The 12,556-nt window shown below is 37.7% G+C and overlaps 1 protein-coding gene across 2 annotated transcripts; it reads left to right on the top strand.

Annotated features, from left to right (window-relative positions):
- The first annotated feature begins 215 nt into the window (after positions 1-215).
- On the top strand, positions 216-12,084 carry ISOC1 (isochorismatase domain containing 1). Of its 2 annotated transcripts, XM_032214376.1 has the most exons (6): positions 216-1,321; positions 8,361-8,480; positions 8,591-8,794; positions 8,903-9,019; positions 10,414-10,458; positions 10,961-12,084. In XM_032214376.1, the coding sequence occupies exons 1-6, from the start codon at positions 845-847 to the stop codon at positions 11,105-11,107; spliced, it is 1,110 nt and encodes a 369-aa protein (XP_032070267.1). In that variant the 5' UTR covers positions 216-844; the 3' UTR covers positions 11,108-12,084. The 2 variants fall into 2 exon arrangements, with proteins under 2 accessions (XP_032070267.1, XP_032070268.1); XM_032214377.1 differs by lacking the exon at positions 10,414-10,458 and having other exon boundaries at positions 915-1,321.
- Positions 12,085-12,556: the final 472 nt, after the last annotated feature.

Here is a 12,556-nt window from a genome sequence, read left to right as displayed (position 1 = left end):
GGCTCCAGCAGTGCACACAAGTGCCAAGGAGAAGTTGCTTCATTGCATTTCAGTGCCAATACAGGAAATATTTTCCCTTTGCTTGCACCACTAGGAAAATGAAAACTACCTGACTGGCTCAGATTAATCTGTGTCTTAGCCATGGTTGGGAAGACCCAGGATTTAAGAGCCTAAGTTGGCATCTACAATTCTACCAAACTTACAGCCATCCAACTGACACATACCATACATGAAATATGTTAATTTGGAATTCTTCTAGTTAATTTTCAGTAGCGGGCAATTTTATCATCTCAGAGTGCAACAAAGTTATGTGGAATGTTTGGATCCAGAAAAGTAATTTGTCACTGGGTTCTAACTTTAATAATTGGGCTTAAATTTGATTTTGTAAGCCATCTTAAAAAAAGGAATGGCATGATTCTCTCTGCTTGACATTATTCCACATCACTATCTACACCACCTTTCCATTTTCTCGGTTCGCTACATGCACTGGAGGTACCGTAATCCACAGCAGCCGGGCACAGCTGGCATGGCCCCTGTTGAGGAGGGGAACGGGCACGAGTCTAGCCTCCCAAGAGACCGCCCTCTCTTCTAAACCTCCTCTTCAGACGCTCCACGGCGAAGGCTTTGGACACGAGCCGCAGCTCCCAGCGGCAGCGTCTCATTGCCGTCCCGGTCCGCTGCCTCTACAGCCCAAGGTGCCCGCCCGTCTGCGCACCAGTGGGAGCGAGGCTCGCGCTCTCTTCCCCACCCCACGGCTTGCTTCCCAATTCAAGAGGGGAGCAGCGACCTCTCCCCTTCCGCGTCCACACCTGGCGGTGCCTCGCCCGTCCCAGGACAGGTTCCTATGGTGAGAAGGAGGAGCAGAAGCCGCGATTGGGGGCCGCCGGCGCCTCCCGTCTGGCCAGGCGGCGGCGACGACGACAGGAGGAGGAGGAGCTGCGCCGGCGGAGCGGAACTGGAGCGGCTGCCCGCGAATATGGCGGCGGCGGCGGAGCAGCAGCTTTCGGAAGCCTCTGCCGTCGTCGCCCCTCTCCCGCTCAGCGGCGGTGGCGGCGGTGGCGGCGGCTCTGGGTCTGTGCCGGTGCCGGTGCCGGTGCTCTTTTGCTTCTCGGTCTTCGCCAGGCCTTCGACGGTGCCACACGGCTCCGGCTACGAGATGCTAATTCAGAAGTTCTTGAGCCTTTACGGCGACCAGCTCGACATGCACCGCAAGTTTGTGGTGCAGCTCTTTTCCGAGGAGTGGAGCCAATACATCGACCTGCCCAAGGGCTTCCTGGTGAATGAGCGGTGCAAACTGCGCCTCGTGCCCCTGCAGATACAGGTGGGTGACGGTGAAAAAGAGCAAGGACGCGCGCGCGTGTATGTGGGAATGCAAGAACAGCGCCGCCTGGATCATTGAAGCGAAGGCCCTCTTGGCATCCGGCGTCCAGTGTGAGCCTTCCACACCCACGTGGCGCTGGGGGAAAAAGGTGAAATCCGCTGGGCGACAGTGAAATGGTCATAGCCAGCCTCCGCACCTTCTGCAAGTCAGTTTTGGTTCCCTTAACAAAATGGCTACATATGTTAGATTGCACCAACACCCTGAACTATTAAATAGTCAATCAATTTGTCCTAGTGTATTGAACAAGGCTTCCACCTTGGCTTCTAACATCAGTTGTGTATCCTGAGAATGGGAACAATCTGTAATATATGCATGTTGTGTGAACCTGGGTGACATGTGAAGTAAAACATGGTTTTGGTCTTGGGTATTTTAAAACCAAATCTTTCCGGCTTGTAACACAGGTTTAGATTTGTCCACACATTGGTTATTCAATGTGTTATTCAACACATTGTTAAACCCAATTCATTGGCTGCCAGCACTAAAAGAATGACAAATGTTTATGATTCAGAGAGCTCATTCCCGCTGTGTGTGTGTGAGAGATCAACAATAACAGTTGGAAGAGGCCTTGGAGGTGTTCTAATACAACCCTCTAACTTTTACATAGAATATAACCTCTGTAGCAAAGGCTCCACTTCTTGTTAGTTTATTGCTGAGGCAGACTAAAGCCTGGTGAAGCTGATCCAGCAAAAAAAGTAATGTTTTCTATGCTGAATAACCATTCTGTGCTGGGTGAAGAGGATGGTGGAGGTCAGTGATCTGCTGCAGGACCAAGCAATGGTTTTGTATGCTATCGTGGGCATTTCTTGGTTGGCTGTGGGAATGATCAGAAACTTGCCTTGCAGTCCGTTCAATGGGACGATTTAAGCTCGCTGTTCCCACTCTCCATATCCTAGCATTACCTCCCGCTCCAGGAATTTTCAGCCTCCTTTGCTTTGCGACCTCATTTTCATCTCATTTTCCTCCTTTCTCTCTTGGCACACACCACCATCCCCAGAACAGATTCTTTGTCTTTCCTGCTCCTCTTTCCTTAGTTGCATCTTCCCTCAACCCTTGTCCTCAGTGCTTTCAGGAGAACTCCATCACTTATCTCCAATAACAGCAGCTGCAGTTAACCCTTGGAAACTTCTGCACTGGATTAGGCAGTGCTGTGCTCTCTAGCCAGTGTGGAGGTAAAGGGAGTGGAGTAGGCGGAGGAGAAGATATGTGCGTGATCCAGGATGGGAGTGAGGCAGGCAGCAGAGAAGAATCCCACTCCCTGCTTAGGAAACCTAATCACCACTATGTTAAGGTTGGCATCTCTACTGACTCCTTGTTGGGAATATTCAGAAAGTGGAACATTGCGTTTAATAATCAGTTAACTTCCTTCAGCTTTAATGGTAGCTGGAAAATACCAATAGACAAAATTGGATAAAGCTTGAGTATTCCCAGATCACACTTTAGTGACAATTATAAATGGTGGAGAGAATGATAGTTTGCCATAGAAGGTGATCTTAGCTGAAGTGTCTTGTGAATAGCATTTCATAACTCTGAACATCCAGATTAAACCACATGAATTGGTCCCACTGATTTTATTGGGCTTGTTTCTTAGTTCTGCTATTGATCTCAGCTGATTACAGGAGGCTACTGGAAAGCCTTTAAAGAAATTGTCAGTCTTATTAGCCTAAAACTGTTCTGCCGGGTAGTCATAATCCAGCAATCTTGGTTGCTGGTTGTTGTCATTAACTGAATCTCTAAAGTTGTTAGGCAGGCAATTTCCTGTCAGCTTCCCACAAGCAAATCAGTGGGGAAGCTGACAAAACGTTACAAGTCTCAGGCCCTCAGGCAGGTAGGTGGCTGCTGGGGAAGGATCAAGGGTGTGTGGGAAGGCACGGCATGAGGGTGTGCGAGTGTGCAAGAGAAGGTTGCAGGAACTGGGTATGTCTAGTTTAATAGAAAGAAGGACTAGGGGAGACATGATAGCAGTGTTCCAATATCTCAGGGGTTGCCACAAAGAAGAAGGAGTCAAACTATTTTCCAAGGCACCTGAGGTTAGAACAAGAAGCAATGGGTGGAAACTAATCAAGGAGAGAAGCAACTTAGAACTGAGGAGAAATTTCCTGACAGTTAGAACAATTAATCAGTGGAACAGCTTGCCTCCAGAAGTTGTGAATGCCCCAACACTGGAAGTCTTTAAGAAGAGGTTGGATAGCCATTTGTCTCAAACGGTATAGGGTTTCCTGCCTAGGCAAGAGGTTGGACTGGAAGACCTTCAAGGTCCCTTCCAACTCTGCTGTTGTGTTGTATTGTATTGTAAGGTGCAATGAGGTACATAACAGGCACTATGGGGGCTAGGGATGATGCACGAGAGTCAGCAATATAGGTTGTGGAGAGTGCACGGGTGTGAAAGTGGCTGGTATGGCACAAGTGCGGAGAGGGTGGGGTGGTGCACTGATTGGGGAGACTTACCCCAGCAACTACCTTCCCTGCTAGCTTCCGCACTGACTTTTTGGGGAAGCTGTCAGGGACATTTGCAAATGACAACCATGTGATTAAAGGTCGCTTGACAACAGTGGTGGGTTGCGGACTGTATGCCGTGGTACAGGCATACTGGTGCCTGCCGGGAGCACCAGGTACCATTCTGATACGGTGTTCCAGAGGCCCGCCTGCCCTCCTTACCTGTATTTGAGCTCCTTTGCGCTTCCGCGCATGGAGTGTACAGTGCCTGCATGATGCTCCGCCGAGCAGCTGGAGCGTTGCAGGAGGTAAGGCTGCATGTGTGTGCTGCGCATGTGTGTGCTGCGCATGTGTGCGTGCATGCTGCACGCATTGATGTGGACACCGGGCCCCGTTCACCGTACTGGTTGCAACGGGATCCGTAACCCACCACTGCTTGACAACCAGTCATAAGTATGAAGCTAAGCACCCAGATTGTGATCACCTGACCTTGGGGTTCTGGGATGGCTGGAACTTATAGAATAAATCACAACCATTTGCATAGCACCATTGTAACTTGGAGTGATCACTGACTGAATGTTCATAGGTTGAATTATGTGGCGCAAAATGTATGAACCAAAAGAAACATTTGTAACACTGAGTATTTTAGCGGTTCTAAAAAGTAAATATAAGTAGCTTCAGATTCTCATTATCAGAGTATAAAAATAAATGACTGTTACATCTTCATCAATTAATATACATTGACCTTGAAGCACCCAAACATCTTTATAACCTTTATAATGTTATGCTGTTACTAGGTTCCATTTTAAATCAGGAAGAGGGCCTTCTCAGCTGCTGTCCCAGCATTGTGGAACATCTTGCCCTGGGAGGTGAGGAAAGCCCCCAAATCTTTTGGCCTTCTGCAAAGGGGTCAAAACCTGACTGTGTAACCTTGTGTGGGGGACACAGAGGCCCACACAACCATATGAATCCCGCTCCCCCGCCTGCATTAACAGCTGTCTAATACAACCCCATCTTGGAATTCCTCACCTTCTGAAATTTTTAGAATGTTTTTTTATAATTTTAAAACTTTTAAGCCTAAATTATTCTGATTTTAATGTTTGATTTTATTGTTGGTATTATACATTGCCCAGAGCCCTTGTCCAACAGAAATGGATAGTTAGTTAGTTAGTTAGTTACTAAGTAAGTAACTAACTAACTAACTGAGTAAAATAAATTTTACAGCAAGTTAAGTATATCTATGCAATAATGTATGTTGTTCTTTTAGAGCTCTAATGCTGCTGATTATTGAAATAAGATCAACAGAGAATAGTCGATATGGCAAACTGGGAAATATTTGCTCTAAACCTCCTATGCAGGATTTAGAGTTCCCCTTGCTTTTACCCAAGAGAGGCGTCTCAATTTATCCCAGTTGCAATGTCCATTTCATATCTTATTATTCCATTCTTGCAAATCTCTATAAAATGGAGTAAAGGAGAGAAGAGATGGATTGGACTGCAGTTAGACATCTTCAGTCTGAGTAAAACTTTCCTCATGGTGCATAGAGCATGAGCAAGGACATTCTGTGTTATATTTTAGAACTTGAAAGCCACTTTCCTCACTAGTAACATCAGTTAACATTATTCAACCATTATTGTGGTTGAATAACAGTATTGAACCGTCATTGCTCAATATAATACTCAATAGCTGTATCAGCAGTATTTAGTCATTGTTATACCGTATCAGATAGGCTTGACATAGCCATCATGCTGTTTAAGTGAGACTATATAACGTTATAAAACACGAGAGTTTCCAGTTGAAATTTGTAACACTAGTACTCTGTGCTGGGGATTGACCCTCAGACCTCCTGTGCAAAAAATGGGTCACTTTCTCTTTTAAGGCAGTTTTTAGCCCTTGGAATTTATTGTTAAAGCATTCATTTTTTTCAGTCAACTCATTGACTTCTGATAAAATGTGACAGTGGTATTGGTACTAGATTGATGTAGATGCATTTTCAATATCTACATTTTATGAGATATCAGTCATAAAAATAATCCTATATTGTTTTGATGTTATATTGTATATAACAATGGTTTTACATTAAAAACAAGTCCATGTATATTTCAAAAAAGATCCAAGAATTTATCATTTTAAGATTGAAGTCTTAAGCAAGACATCTCCTGCATTTGGTGAAAAAGTGCTAGGGTACACTCTGAATGAATATTTAATACCTCTGAAAGAAGTTTCATTTGACTGGATATTTTTTTTTAAACTCAGGGATATGCAATCTTTTTGGGGGTCAAGGACTAGATTTAGCCTCAATGTTTATGCAAAAAAAAAGAGCAAACAAGAAGCAGCATTGGAACAGGAGGAGAGAGAGGATTAAATGAAGGATTAAAATTAAATTTAATTTTAAAGAGTCCCTTTCTCTACTTAAAAGGGGGTGCATAATATTGAAGCTGGCTTTACTAGAGATTGGACTCCAAATAGCTAGATCTGGAACAACATTTAATCTTAATTTAATTATTTTGAATATTGTTAACTACATTGCAGTTAATAAATAAATAAATGAAGTCAATAAAGCCATATCTTTTGTTCCTTGAATTACAACAATTCAGCAGCAGCTTTTAGAGGAACTCTGGGAATATTGCAGATTATATGAGTTAAACAGGGAAAGCGTTCTTTTTCAATCCCTCTTTTTTTCTTCCATGAGCTAAATTACACTATATAGCATTTTCAGATTTTGTAATAGAAGTCTGCCTTTAGATATCTGCTTTTTATAATAGCCGCATGCTTACATTCAGCGTTGCATAAATAAGTATTCGGTATTGTTTTAAAATGAACTTCTTAATTTGCAGTAACTTGAAAGACAGATACACAATATCTGTATGACGTGTTTCCCTTTGATTTTGTTTGTTTGCTTGTTGCAGATACACTATATGTTTAATTATAGTTTGTGAAATAATGATTTAATTAATAACACAAGTTAAATTAGTACTGTTAGCAATTATAATATTTCCAGTTTCTTAAGAATTTAACTAGGGAAAAGTACCAAAATATGTTAGAATAGTGTCTGGTTCACTGAACTCAAAGAACATCTTCAAGTTCTAGTGACTGCTTATATATAGTGAAATCAGTTGTGATGTTGACCAGATCCTAAAATAGAAAAACAAACCATAAAACAGTAGAGTTTCCTTTATGTATTTATGCATATGAAACATCAATACTTCAATTCTGCTTGTTCTTTCTTCAGAAGTTAAACTTAGCATAGTTCTCTTAATGTGTTCTCAAACAAAAATCCATCTGAGTTGAATCAGGTCTACTCTGAAGTATGTTAGCTTAGAATTGCAACCTAAATGTTCTAATTAGCTCACACATTTTTAGGAATACTTTTTTTGAAATTAATAGAATATATTCCAAGTTAATATGAACAGATTTTCAGTCTGCTCAGCTATCACAGAACTTAGTTATCATAAAGGTCACTTTTATAATTGCTTGCCAGAACAGATAGGCAGGTCATAAATCAATTCATATATTCAAATGGGAATAAAGCTTGTGAATTATTCCAAGGAGAAAAATAATGATCAGGAAATCAGAAAAATGTATCAAGACAAACGGTGATAATGATAATGATTTTCACATGCATATAATCACTGTTACATAGGAAAAAGAATGATCTCCCCCCCCCCCCCCGGCAACAGCTTCTCATGCTATGTGAGATGCTTCTCTGGAGGATCCATGAATTTCTTTGAGAAAAGGAAAAATATGTTCCTCTGTGCATATTCATTTGTCAGATTTCTATTTCCCAACTTAAGTGTAGAGTTGTACCTGAATCATTGCGGTCCTAGTTCAGCAGCTCAATCACACTATATCACAAAGGTTCACTTCTAGTGCTTTGGATCTAGCATTTCACTGAACACTTTAGTGATGAAAAAAACAAGATAACTACACCTCAGCAGTCACATTTGAACAAGAAAAAAAAATGAATTGCTAAACTTAGAAAAGTAAGCTTTGCTTTCAAGTGCCTTAGCAACACATATAATATATGAAAGCATATTTTTATTATTTAATTTTCATGTAGTATCATCATATTTAGCGCCCCATAGTTACTTGTTTGAAGTATTTTTTTTAAAATCCAGATCAATAAATAAAATATTGGTTTAAACCCCAAAGTGTTGGATTCGTCTGATAAAGCATTCATACATTTCAAAGATAATGATAAAGATACTAAAACTATATATACTATCTTTACATACTTGAAAGACGTTTAGATTTCTCTTTCAAAACAATAGCCTTCCTTACTAAAGCAGCTTGATTTTAAAAGAGAGGTTTTATGAATTAGAAAATATTAACCTGGGAATATGTGATTCTAAGATAGGGTTAAATATTCTATGGAACAAAAATAGTATGGATTTGGGTTTCTGCCCATTTAAAATATATCTGTTTAAACAGTGGAATCCTAAGTATATCTACTTGAATGTAAGATAATTGAGAACAGTGAGACATTTTTTAAGTAAAATGGGATGGCAACCATAATCATTATTATCCCCTTCTTTCTTTATATCAGATAACAACATTGGGCAATCTCACACCATCCAGCACTGTGTTTTTCTGTTGTGATATGCAAGAAAGATTCAGACCTGCTATCAAGTATTTTGGAGATATTATCAGCGTAAGCCAACGATTGGTATGTATATTTGGTTTGTTGAAGGTCAGGTACTATTTTAATTGTACTATTATTAATATTTTATTATTTAAATAAACTTTCATTTTTCTGTTTTTTAAAAATCTTTTCAGCTTCAAGGTGCACGGATTTTAGGAATCCCAATCATTGTAACCGAACAGTATCCTAAAGGTCTTGGAAGCACCGTTCAAGAAATTGACTTAACTGGAGCTAAACTTGTTTTACCCAAAACAAAGTTTTCTATGGTCTTGCCTGAAGTTGAGGCTGCTATAGCAGAAATACCTGGAATCCGCAGCGTTGTTTTATTTGGAGTAGAAGTATGTATTTGTAGTTTTCCTAGAGCAGCATTGCTATTGAAATAAAGGTAAAATATCATTTGTAAATATAATAATTGCTGATATGATTTACTTTTATTCTTCTTCAAGACTCATGTATGCATTCAGCAGACAGCACTAGAATTAATTGGCAGAGGTTTGGAAGTTCATATTGTGGCTGATGCAACCTCTTCAAGAAGTATGATGGACAGAATGTTTGCTCTGGAGGTAATTTTATTATATAATTATGTGAGTTTGGCTTCAGTAATGGTTAGATTGTAACAATTGTAAGTATTACATTCCTGTAGTTTCAAATATTTCTGTGGCACAGAAAAGGAAATATATTTTTCTATTTCTTAAAAGAGTGTACAGTACATGTATATGACTGTATATTACTTCCCTACCATTGTTAGCATCCATATAGCCTCTATTTTACTGATTTCTTTGTCAGCAGTAACTAAAAATCAAAAATATAAGGTGGAAAAGAGAATACATTCAAAGAAAACCTGAGGTAGCATAGAAAGATTTAGTTTACCAAATGGCTTACTAAAATAAAAGTTTATGACAAAGATTTCAGCTACCCTTTCTGCTTTGAGAGAGAAATCAATTTCACAAAACATAAGCAAAATCAATTTTAAATGCATCTTGATTTAGGGACAGGTGAAAAAACATTATAGTAATATCAGGCTGACAATGGAGCAAAATCCCTGAGGAAATTGATTCTTAAAGTATTGTAAAAGGAAACAGCATATAGAAATTTGCCAGAACAGGATGATTGGATTAGGTAACACACTTTTTTCAGTTATTCCTTAATAATATGACACACGTCTATTTCTGATTTTTATATACAGTACAGTAATACATGATGAGCAGAGGAATCCTAGCATTTGAGACACAGAACTCTTTGACACTTGTGGCGACCTCTTATACCAATAAAATAATAGAAGAAATTATTTTAAGCCTCTTAAACTATTTTTCTTTTATTTAATTAGAGAAATCAATGATGGTAGTTAACAAATCTAAAGGTACAGCATTATTTTGGGATATATGCATAGATTTATGTTTTGTGGAAGAAGAATTTATTAAGCTAATGTATAAGTAATTTTTTTGGTTTTGATTTTTGAACTTCAGCAAGAACTGTCTAGCTTGTGCAAAGTCAATAATTGCATCTATATTTTATTTATTTATTAAATTGACATGCTGTCCATTTCTCTACCAAATGACTGGGCAGTATCCAAACAACACTTGTCCCCATTAAATTCAGTGGGGCAGATTAGTCAAGGTTTTAGGTAATATAAAATGTTTGCTTATTACTTAAGGATTTTTACTAGCAATGTAATTTACAGTATCTTCTGAAAGCAAAGAATGATATCTTTTCTATATAGATATTGACTATTATGAAAAGCAGTTCTGTTATTCTTAAAAATAGTCTAAATATTTTTAAATAAAATATTGAATGTATATCCAACATTTCTTGTTATACAAAATCCAAGGCAGTTTAGAACAATTATAAAATATCAAAAATAAAACACAATACAATTACTAGAATTAATATTCTGCTAAGATCTTTGAAAGAAACTCCAAGCTCTTCCTGTCTTTTTATTATATGAAAATCATCAAAGCATGTTTCCTTTATGGGACGGATTTCTCAGAATAAAGACACAAAGGTGAATATAACATAAGAGGTATCCCAAGCATTTATTTCATCAAGGGCATAAAGAACTGTCTTTTAACAATTATGTGAGTAATTTATGGTGTTTTAATGTGCAAATCAATGCATCTATTCTACATTTAACTGTTTAAATATATTCATTGTGAAAAGCAAAATGGACAAAGAAATGGGAAAGTGTAGGAATGGTATAACTGAAATATATTACTATCCAGACACCCATACAATTATGTGAAGGAACAGGAACAAAATGACAATTGGATAATAAAAACCATGCCTGGAAGCTATTTATTTATTAGTTTATATATAATTGCTATTTATTATCTTTGTATTATTAATCTAAAATGTGATTTCAGTGAAGTGGAACTATTTTCAAAGTTGTTTTTTTGTTTTAAGATAAATTATTATGCACTGTTATTAGGAAATTGTAAAATCTGTGGGTTTATTGTTCAAATATTTCTCAGCAAATAATTGGCTTTATTTGTTTTGTTTTTTTCCAGCGCCTTGCTCGCACTGGGATTATTGTTACCACTAGTGAAGCCGTATTGTTGCAGCTGATAGCTGACAAAGATCATCCCAAATTCAAAGAAATCCAGAACCTCATTAAAGCAAGTGCTCCAGAGTCAGGACTTCTTTCTAAAGTATAAATACACTTAAAAGAATTTGACAAAGGAAAATGAATACATAAATACACACTATCACATGGAGATGTATAATCTCTCCTACACGCCTATCAATTGATGTATTTTGCCTGCCTTAGCAGAATTTGTTATATTATGCGTTCCAGGTGCTGGTATATTCTATAGTTGTAGCTCTTTGAGTCTTGGAGCACCGTAGGGTCATTTTCTGTTCATAATAAAGTTTAAAATAGAGGTACATGTTTGTCAGTATTGTACCCACTGATTGTAATTTAACTCCTCAAAAGCAACCCCCGTATTTTTGTGAAACCTTTTTGACTGAATGAATAAATGTACTGTGGAATTGTATTACTATTTGTATAATTAATGCAGTGACATAGATAAACGTGTTAATTATGTTTTAACATTTAACATTCTATGAATGGAACAATATTTTAAATGAAACGGGATACAGAGAAGATGCTTAATCATTAGAGAAGGCAATAATATAAATGCATAATTATTTGTGATATAGCTAGGGTGGTTCTTAATTATTCAGGACTTTATTAAATGCTGTTGCAAAATCATTTATTGAAAGTTTTTAACTAGAAAATTCTAAAATGTTCACTTCCAAATCCCAAGCAATTCTGTCAACTTGTTAATAGGAATATAAGAGAGATTGATGAGACTGAAGTAGGAAATTTTATTTTACTTTTAAATATTCAAAACAAGATGCTCAAGCTTCTCATTTCCAAATGTTGAAATAACTTCTTTCTGGATGTGTTCAGGGATTTATTTTTAATCCATGAATGTATAGATTTAATGAACTCCATCTGGTTTCTGCATTAATTCTGGTAAATTAAAGATGTAGTAAAACCTGCATCAGTTTTATGCTGCATTTTGAAATACAGATGCTGAATACTGTTTTAAAAAAAGCCTGATTTAATAGAGTGTACTGTTTTTGATGTACTGTTTTATAGCTAGAAATAAATTTGAGTAATCCTGTTCTTGTTACAGCTAATTCATTTGTCTTATAAATGATTCAAAGTGTTCTAACATTTATATGAAAAATGCATGTGGCTTTATATGAAATGTATTTTGCAATATTGAAAACAATTATAATGCAGATTTTTAAACAAAAACAGTTCATAGTTGGAAACTTTTGAAACATCTCTTAGCGCCCCAGAGTCTACCACAAATGTTGGCTCTAAAAAGATGCATGTAATATAAAGTTTGTTCTTTGATTTTGCTTATAAAGAACTTGTCTCATCAGTAAATTTCCCTTTATCTTGAAAAATTCAGTCCACTGACCCAGAGATAGCATATAATTTAAAACATACTTTATTTTAAAGAAAACATAAAGCTGTCAAAAATTAAAATGAGCATAACATGATACTTAGACAAAAGATAAATATTTTGAAGAATCACAAATATTATCAAGCAGAGTAAGGAATAAATGAGCAGCTGTACATAACTTAT

This window comes from Thamnophis elegans, chromosome 3 (assembly GCF_009769535.1).
Source record: "Thamnophis elegans isolate rThaEle1 chromosome 3, rThaEle1.pri, whole genome shotgun sequence".
NCBI lineage: Eukaryota > Metazoa > Chordata > Lepidosauria > Squamata > Colubridae > Thamnophis > Thamnophis elegans.
The sequence above is the reverse complement of the archived record's forward strand: the minus strand, read 5'-3'. Positions and strand labels throughout refer to the sequence as shown.

Coding starts and splice junctions, on each gene's coding strand:
- ISOC1 (XM_032214376.1), top strand. CDS start 845: ATGGTGAGAAGGAGGAGCAGAAGCCGCGATTGGGGGCCGCCGGCGCCT. Junction 8,481..8,590: donor TCAGCGTAAGCCAACGATTG/GTATGTATATTT, acceptor AAATCTTTTCAG/CTTCAAGGTGCACGGATTTT. Junction 10,459..10,960: donor CTCAGAATAAAGACACAAAG/GTGAATATAACA, acceptor GTTTTTTTCCAG/CGCCTTGCTCGCACTGGGAT.